This window comes from Cricetulus griseus, chromosome 7, assembly GCF_003668045.3.
Source record: "Cricetulus griseus strain 17A/GY chromosome 7, alternate assembly CriGri-PICRH-1.0, whole genome shotgun sequence".
Taxonomy (NCBI): domain Eukaryota; kingdom Metazoa; phylum Chordata; class Mammalia; order Rodentia; family Cricetidae; genus Cricetulus; species Cricetulus griseus.
The window spans coordinates 84,424,026-84,431,809 of record NC_048600.1 but is presented as its reverse complement, the minus strand read 5'-3'; the positions used below and the strand labels follow the sequence as shown (position 1 = coordinate 84,431,809).

The following is a 7,784-nucleotide window of genomic DNA, read 5'->3' as shown; positions in this document are numbered from 1 at the left end:
ACCGTAGACTCTTCACCCAATACACCTGTGAGACCCTCCAGCATAGCCTCTTCACCCAACACACCTGTGAGAGACCCTCCACCATAGCCTCTTCACCCAACACACCTGTGAGAGACCCTCCACTGTAGATTCTTCACCCAACACACCTGTGAGACCCTCCACTGTAGACTCTTCACCCAACACACCTGTGAGAGACCCTCCACCATAGCCTCTTCACCCAACACACCTGTGAGAGACCCTCCACTGTAGATTCTTCACCCAACACACCTGTGAGACCCTCCACCATAGCCTCTTCACCCAACACACCTGTGAGAGACCCTCCACCATAGCCTCTTCACCCAACACACCTGTGAGAGACCCTCCACCGTAGACTCTTCACCCAACACACCTGTGAGAGACCCTCCACCATAGCCTCTTCACCCAACACACCTGTGAGAGACCCTCCACCGTAGACTCTTCACCCAATACACCTGTGAGACCCTCCAGCATAGCCTCTTCACCCAACACACCTGTGAGAGACCCTCCACCATAGCCTCTTCACCCAACACACCTGTGAGAGACCCTCCACCATAGCCTCTTCACCCAACACATCTGTGAGAGACCCTCCACCATAGCCTCTTCACCCAACACACCTGTGAGAGACCCTCCACCGTAGACTCTTCACCCAATACACCTGTGAGACCCTCCAGCATAGCCTCTTTACCCAACACACCTGTGAGAGACCCTCCACCATAGCCTCTTCACCCAACACACCTGTGAGAGACCCTCCACCGTAGACTCTTCACCCAATACACCTGTGAGAGACCCTCCACCGTAGCCTCTTCACCCAACACACCTGTGTGAGACCCTCTGCTGTAGACTCTTCACGCATTTAGGACACTAGTGATAGTTTTGCTGGGCTGAGGTGATGTGTAAGGTTTAAGCTTCCAACTGGGCATTGTAGCACATGCCTGGAATCTCAGCATCCAGGAAGATGAGGCAGGAGGATTGTGTAGTTTAGTCTATGCAACACATTCTAGGCTAGACTGGCCTGTATAGTGAGACCCTATCTCAAGAAATCCCCTCCCTCACCAGGCATTGGTGGCCCATGCCTTTAATCCCAGCACTCGGGAGGCAGAGGCAGGTGGATCTCTGTGAGTTCGAGACCATCAAGACCAGCCTGGTCTACAAGAGCTAGTTCCAGCACAGAAAAACCGTCTTGAAAAATGGGAAAAAAAAAGAAAAAAGAAAAAAGAAATCCCCTCCTTCAAAAGCCAACAAAATAAAAAAACATCAGAATTATTCCTACTCTTTTTATCCTATGAATAACATCTGGATAGCTTTTTTAAAATGCAGATTCTGAGTATCTCATCACACCAAGGAGTTCAAGGCCAGACTGAGCTACAGATGACTTGTCTTAGAAACAAATAAAACAATGAAACCCAGGCCTGGTGGCTCATCATTGTCAACCCAGCACCCAGATAGCTGCAGGAAGTTCACAAGTTCAAGGCCAGCCTGGGTTACAGTAAGACCAAGGTTGTTGGGACAACAGGTGGAAAGACAGTGTCACCTGTGATAAAGTGGCAGTAAACATAGACTGGGAATAGCAGATGTCCAACTCAAAGTGGGTCAAAGTGGGCTTATCCTGGGGTGATGTTGAAGGAGTTGGGCCCAGTACTGAAGCAGAATCTCTGACAGGTCAAGTGTGTCACTGCAGACTAATTCTGTGTGACTACTGTTTTACTGCCAGATCTTTATGGATCTTTATGCTTTCTGTCTGACTGTATTAGTGTGACTTGGCTCCTGCAAAGGTATGATAGCATGTATTCTACAAGGGGGTTGTGGTGATTTGAATAATCCCCACCCCCATACATACAGGCTCATGTTTGAATGCTTGATCCCCAGTTGGTGGAATTGTTTGTGAAGGATTAGGTATGGCTTGTTGGAGGAGGTGTGTCACTGGGGGTGCGCTTTGAGGTTTTGAAAGAATTGTTAGTTCTCTCTGCCTCATGGTTATCATCTGAGAGATCTGAGCCCTCAGCTGCTGTCCCATCTCCATGTCTGCCAGCCTGCTGCCATGCTCCCCACCATGACGGTCATGGGCCATAACCCTCTGGAACTATGATCCTCAAATTAAGTGTTTTCATGCACTGCCTTGGGCATGGTGTTTTAGCGCAGTGATGGAAAAGTAACTAAGAAGCTGGGCGTTGGTGGTGCATGCCTTTAATTCCAGCACTAGGGAGGCAGAGGCAGGTGGATCTTTGTGAATTTGAGGCCAGTGTAGTCTACAGAGTGGGTTCTAGGACAGCCAGGACAGCATACAGAAACCCTGTCTCAAAAAACAAGCAAAAAAAACTAATTCAGACAGGCGTAGTATGGGAGGCATGGATGTTCTCTGCCTCGGCTATATTAGTCAGAATCACAGATACAGGGCAGGCACACAGAGGATACCAGTGTGTTGAGAAAGGGAGTTCTACACTGAAGCCTACCCCAAAGGCTTGTGGTTTCGCTGTTATTAGAGGCCTGCTTCTCTCATGAGGTATCAGGTCTGTGGCTAACAAAGCTGGCTAAAGCCCAGGCAAAGGATGCTGGGATGGGGTGGGCAAGGGACAGGATGGGGCAGCTGCCTCTGGAAGCAGCCAAACTGTCCTCAGCTACAGCAAGGATAGAGGATTAGGTGACAGTCCCCTAACCTAGCCCGGAACTAACACCCTCCTCCCCTTCACCCAGGCACCATGGCCTGCCCCTCAAGCCTGTCAAATCTCAGAATAACTCTGAGAACCAGACAGCAGGATGGCAAGAGCTCTGCTTGGTGCCCTGCTTCTCTTGGCACTACTTGGTAGGGGAAGCCAGGTGGATCCATATACCAACCTGAAGGGACAAGGGGAAAGACTGAGACCAGGGTGTAGACTGAGATGGTACTTGGTCCCCAGGTGCACTATTGTTGGTTTAGGAGAAACCCAGAAAGATAAACACAGGAGGCCTGCACAGGCCCAGGGGGCAGAGAGAAACCTTTTAGGCTGTTGCTTCATGTCTAGTGACCCTTCGTTCTCGGCATATCACAGGCAGAAGCGAGGGCAAGAATGAAGAGCTTAGCCTGTATCACCATCTCTTCGACAAGTATGACCCAGGAAGCCGGCCAGTGAGGAGGCCTGAGGACACTGTTACCATCACCCTCAAGGTCACCCTAACCAACCTCATCTCACTGGTAAGCTAACCCCCCTTCCTATGCCTGCACCTTCACTTCTAGCCCTAACTCCTGAATTCAGACAGACTCATTCCTCTTGTAGAACGAGAAGGAGGAGACTCTGACCACCAACGTCTGGATTGGAATTGTGAGTCAGATCTGGGGAGCAGTGTGAGGGTGACCGGCCAACCCCTTTCTTCCTACCAGGTGGGAGATGGAGAGCACACAGCCTTCTATCCTCTACTGCTTAGGACTGGCATGACTACCGACTGAACTTCAGCAAGGACGATTTTGCAGGGGTGGAAACCCTGAGGGTCCCTTCAGAACATGTATGGCTGCCAGAGATTGTTCTGGAAAACAAGTAAGGATTGGCCAAGAGGCCAGGCTGCAAGGAGAACAGTTTGGGAGGACTTTGTTGGTGGAATAGGTTCAGTGCTCGTTTCAATACTGTGAAAAACTTGGTCTCCACAGTATCGATGGGCAGTTTGGAGTGGCCTATGACTGCAATGTTCTGGTCAGCGAGGGAGGCTATGTGACCTGGTTGCCCCCAGCCATCTATCACAGCACCTGCGCGGTGGAGGTCACCTACTTCCCCTTCGACTGGCAGAACTGTTCTCTCATTTTTCGGTGGGGAGTCTCACTTCAAGCAGGAGATTGAGAGGGGGCTAGAGCAGGGGACAGGGACTGATGTGGAGGAGCAGGTGGGCGTCTCTGTGGAAGGGCTGTGCAGGTGGTGGAGTGAGGCACTGGAGTGAGTGCCTCAACCTGGGTCTGCAGTAGGGGTGCGCAGGCTTCTTGGTGTTAGTTTTATCCCATAGTCCCAGCTACTCCTCAGGAAGACCGAGGCGTAAAAATCACTTGAGTCTAGGAGTTCCTTGGACAGCATGGCAAGCCCTTGTTGCAACCAAGCCAGACCAAAAAGGCAGTAGAGCTGGAAGCAGATGTGCTGGGGGTATGGACGAGAGTAGAGCCATAGTTGCCTGCCAGACTCAAGCTTCCGGGGCAGGACTAAGGAGGGCCCCAGCTTCTGGGGTGAAGCCTGGCTCTGCTTCACAGCTCCCAGACCTACAATGCTGAAGAGGTGCAGTTCATCTTTGCGGTGGATGACAGTGGCAAGGCCATCGACAACATTGAGATCGACACCGAAGCTTTTACGGGTGAAGGGGTTATCCCTTTCTCCAAATCCTTTCCCAGATGAGGTCCAAGGAGGGGACTTGGGGCATACAACTCAAGCTTGCTCTTCTTGAAGTCACTCTCAATTGTCACACTAGGCCCCTCTCCTCACTTGAGGTTTTTCCACACCCTTACCAGGAATGCCCATCTCTGCCCATACTTCCCCATGCTAACAGCCCAGGGTCCAAGAGGTGCACTTGGGCCCTGACAGCTGCACCGACGCACTCAGCCTGGAGTTGCAGGTATTTGGTCTGATTGCACCCCGTGTCCTGCAGAGAATGGAGAATGGGCCATCGACTACTGCCCAGGCATGATTCGCCACTATGAGGGAAGCTCCGCAGAAGTCCCTAGAGAAACTGACATCATCTACACGCTCATCATCCGCCGGAAGCCGCTTTTTTACGTCATTAACATCATTGTACCGTGTGTGCTCATTTCCGGCTTAGTGCTGCTCGCTTACTTCCTGCCTGCGCAGGGTAAGGGGGTGACCCCTGTCTCCTAAACCCCAGGTTGGCCTCGCTCCTTGGGATGCCTCTCACAGTATGTTCCCTCTAGCCGGTGGCCAGAAATGCACGGTCTCAATCAATGTCCTGCTAGCCCAGACTGTCTTCTTGTTCCTAATTGCCCAGAAAATTCCAGAGACGTCTCTAAGCGTGCCACTGCTGGGCAGGTAATCCCACAGAGATGGGGTACCAGCATGGAGGGCAGATCCAAAGAAGGCTGGTCTAGGGGACTTGCAGTTGTCCCGTTCTGGGTTTTTATTTGGACACAGGGTGGGGCTGGGACAATGTTGGATTATCTGGTCCCCCGTTCTCCTCACTGCTGCTGGATGCCACCTTGAGGTCTCCCGAGTATCTCTGTTGAGAGGTCAGTAAGGCTCAGTATATCCTCAATCCCACCTCCTCTGACTCGTGCCACACCCCTTATTCCGAACGCACCGGATTCCCGGGGACCCCAAGGCCCAGCTGGCATAGGGTTTGTTGCAGGGATGAGGTGGACCCCTGCAAACCACGTCCGCTCAGGCACAGCCACGCCCCCTGGATCAGATACCGGACACTTGCACCAGCTGCTGCTCCAGCTTGCCGAATCCCCTGCCCTGCAGCCCGGGCTACACGGGCCAGCGCCCTCCCTGGATTCCCAGTGTCCAGGCCTGGGCCCAGGCCCCCGACGCTGCTGTCCAGTAGCTGCACCTCCTGCTGTAGCCACAGGGCGGAGATCTGCATTGGGGGCACAGGGGCTAAAGGTCTCTGCTTTTGCTGGCCTAGCCCTCTCCCCCTTTTCTTCCCATCCCTTAACTCCCCAGGGCTGCACCTCTAACAAGGTGGCGCCAAAGCTCACGATGCTGGTCGCAGCTTCCTTTAGCACCAGCCCTAAGGTGGCCTTCTGGGCTGGCGGCTTATCCGGCTTATCCGATTCCAGGGACTCCTGGGACTTAAGTTCTCTGAACCTTTGCACCAGATATTCGTGAGCTGCGGCCACAGCAAGTTCCAGGGAAGATAGAAGCGGAGGCTGTAGGGCCACCTGGAGAAGCAGGGGTAGTGGAGTGGTCTGGTCACATGGAACGGGTCACAGCAGCAGGCGCTGGAGACCTCTCCAGATGCCGCCTTTGGGTGGGCCATTCTCTTACTCTCACCTCGGTGGAGCTGTGGAAATGGTAGACCCACAGCAGGGTGTCCAAGTTGCTGGGAGTCCCCTTCATGGCTGCAACAGATGGTAGGTGCAGAAGGGCGGGGACAATACTGGCGTCGTGGAGGGGTAGCAAGGTGAAGTAACTCCTCCACTTGCGTGGAGTTGTTTGTGAAGTAGAAAGACAGCCAACAGCCTCTCCTGTTTAGTGGGATGCTGTGACATCATGCCTCCCGGGTATCTCAGGTATCTTATTTTCGTCATGGTGGTTGCCACGCTCATTGTTATGAATTGCGTCATCGTGCTCAACGTGTCTTTACGGACGCCGACCACTCACGCCACATCCCCTCGGCTGCGCCAAGTAAGCGCTGGTTGAGTAAAGGACAGCCCAGGGTGGGAGGCGGGCTTGGAATTTATCTCTACCCTGGCCACAGATTTTATTGGAGCTACTGCCACGCCTCCTGGGCTCGAGCCCACCCCCTGAGACTCCTCGAGCTGCCTCGCCGGCTAGGCGCGCCTCGTCTGTGGGCCTTCTGCTCCGAGCAGAGGAGCTCATCCTGAAAAAGCCGCGGAGTGAGCTCGTGTTCGAGGGGCAGAGGCATCGGCATGGGACTTGGACGGGTGAGCACTGCTGTTTGTGGGTCAAAGGCACATACTCGAGTTGGCGATGCTCTTTAATGACCCAGTAGTTGGTGGCGCTCTTTCAGCCGCCCTCTGTCAGAACCTGGGTGCTGCAGCCCCTGAAATCCGCTGTTGTGTGGATGCTGTAAACTTTGTGGCTGAGAGCACACGAGACCAGGAAGCCAACGGAGAGGTGGGTTAGGTTGAGGGAGAGTGGCGCTTTGGCGGTGCCCTCCTTCCCTCCCTGTTGCTAAGCTGTGTCTCACAGGAAGTGTCCGACTGGGTGCGCATGGGGAAGGCCCTCGACAACGTCTGCTTTTGGGCAGCTTTGGTACTCTTCAGCGTCGGTTCCTGCCTCATCTTCCTTGGGGGTTACTTCAACCAAGTTCCTGATCTCCCTTACCCACCGTGTATCCAACCATGAGCCTGCGCCAGCACCCACTTCACCCCTCCCCCTGCAAGAAGTTGAATTTGAAAACAGGCTGACAATAAAATAACCTCTAGGACAGAGTTTGCCTTGCTTCACTGTCACTACCTCCTGGCTCCTGTGATCCATCTGACCTAGTTGATAGCCAATGGGGCTTTGCACAGACTTAGACATAGGAACCCTGAAGCCAGAACTCTGCCCTGCCTTGCTGGAGCTGGTAAAGTGTCCCACAGGTTTACGACCGACGGCCAGCCGATGCCCTGGCCTTCTCTGTCATGTCTTCTAGGTTTCCTGGCCTAGCACCATCACCTCACTTCATCTCCATGAGACTTCCTCCACAGATCCAATTCCTCTCCTCCACCCTCTGCATCTCCCACTCTGAAAGTGCTCCCTGGAAAGACAGCGTTCAGGACTGAGAGAAAACCATGGTGGGAGCTGGTTGAATTAATTGTCTTTATTAACAAACGGGTTTCCAAGGCCACTACATTGAGAAAGGATACAGGAAGGAAGGGCTACTTGCTGCTCACACTATATACAGATGCAAGCAAGGGGATATGGAGGGTGGGAGCGCTGAGCTCTCCCTCTAGGGAAGGGGGAGAGGCTGGGGGAGGGTGGGAAAGAAGGAATGTTTTGGCTGTGGGGTCCCTCCTCCATTCCCTGGGACCTGGGGGGAGGGGAATCATTAAAGTGCTTTCAGAAAATGAGGACATGGTCCCTGCCTCTGGAGTGGCTGGTGACCCCCCAGAACCCAGGGCCCAGTGACCCCCCCCA

General features: G+C 53.5%; 2 protein-coding genes across 2 annotated transcripts; one reads left to right on the top strand and one right to left on the bottom strand.

Moving 5' to 3' along the window:
• Positions 1 to 2,772: 2,772 nt before the first annotated feature.
• Positions 2,773 to 7,094, top strand: Chrne (cholinergic receptor nicotinic epsilon subunit). Its single transcript, XM_035448126.1, has 12 exons — positions 2,773 to 2,818; positions 3,018 to 3,187; positions 3,270 to 3,314; positions 3,418 to 3,527; positions 3,638 to 3,793; positions 4,223 to 4,323; positions 4,615 to 4,815; positions 4,895 to 5,009; positions 6,212 to 6,326; positions 6,400 to 6,586; positions 6,673 to 6,779; positions 6,855 to 7,094. Exons 1-12 carry the CDS (start codon positions 2,773 to 2,775, stop codon positions 7,008 to 7,010), a joined length of 1,509 nt encoding a protein of 502 aa, XP_035304017.1. The 3' UTR covers positions 7,011 to 7,094.
• CUNH17orf107 (chromosome unknown C17orf107 homolog) lies at positions 4,759 to 7,778 on the bottom strand. Its single transcript, XM_035447498.1, has 3 exons — positions 5,973 to 7,778; positions 5,651 to 5,860; positions 4,759 to 5,556 (listed from the first exon to the last, which is right to left on the bottom strand). The coding sequence occupies exons 1-3, from the start codon at positions 6,036 to 6,038 to the stop codon at positions 5,263 to 5,265; spliced, it is 570 nt and encodes a 189-aa protein (XP_035303389.1). The 5' UTR covers positions 6,039 to 7,778; the 3' UTR covers positions 4,759 to 5,262.
• Positions 7,779 to 7,784: the final 6 nt, after the last annotated feature.

What these genes read in the sequence shown, in the direction of transcription:
- Chrne (XM_035448126.1), top strand. Translation starts at nt 2,773, where the DNA reads ATGGCAAGAGCTCTGCTTGGTGCCCTGCTTCTCTTGGCACTACTTG. An exon ending in GCTTCTCTTGGCACTACTTG is followed by an intron (nt 2,819 to 3,017) that starts GTAGGGGAAGCC and finishes CTTCATGTCTAG; the next exon opens with TGACCCTTCGTTCTCGGCAT. An exon ending in TTACTTCCTGCCTGCGCAGG is followed by an intron (nt 4,816 to 4,894) that starts GTAAGGGGGTGA and finishes TGTTCCCTCTAG; the next exon opens with CCGGTGGCCAGAAATGCACG.
- CUNH17orf107 (XM_035447498.1), bottom strand. Translation starts at nt 6,038, where the DNA reads ATGAAGGGGACTCCCAGCAACTTGGACACCCTGCTGTGGGTCTACCAT. An exon ending in ATTTCCACAGCTCCACCGAG is followed by an intron (nt 5,861 to 5,972) that starts GTGAGAGTAAGA and finishes CTGCTTCTCCAG; the next exon opens with GTGGCCCTACAGCCTCCGCT. An exon ending in TTGGCGCCACCTTGTTAGAG is followed by an intron (nt 5,557 to 5,650) that starts GTGCAGCCCTGG and finishes CCCCCAATGCAG; the next exon opens with ATCTCCGCCCTGTGGCTACA.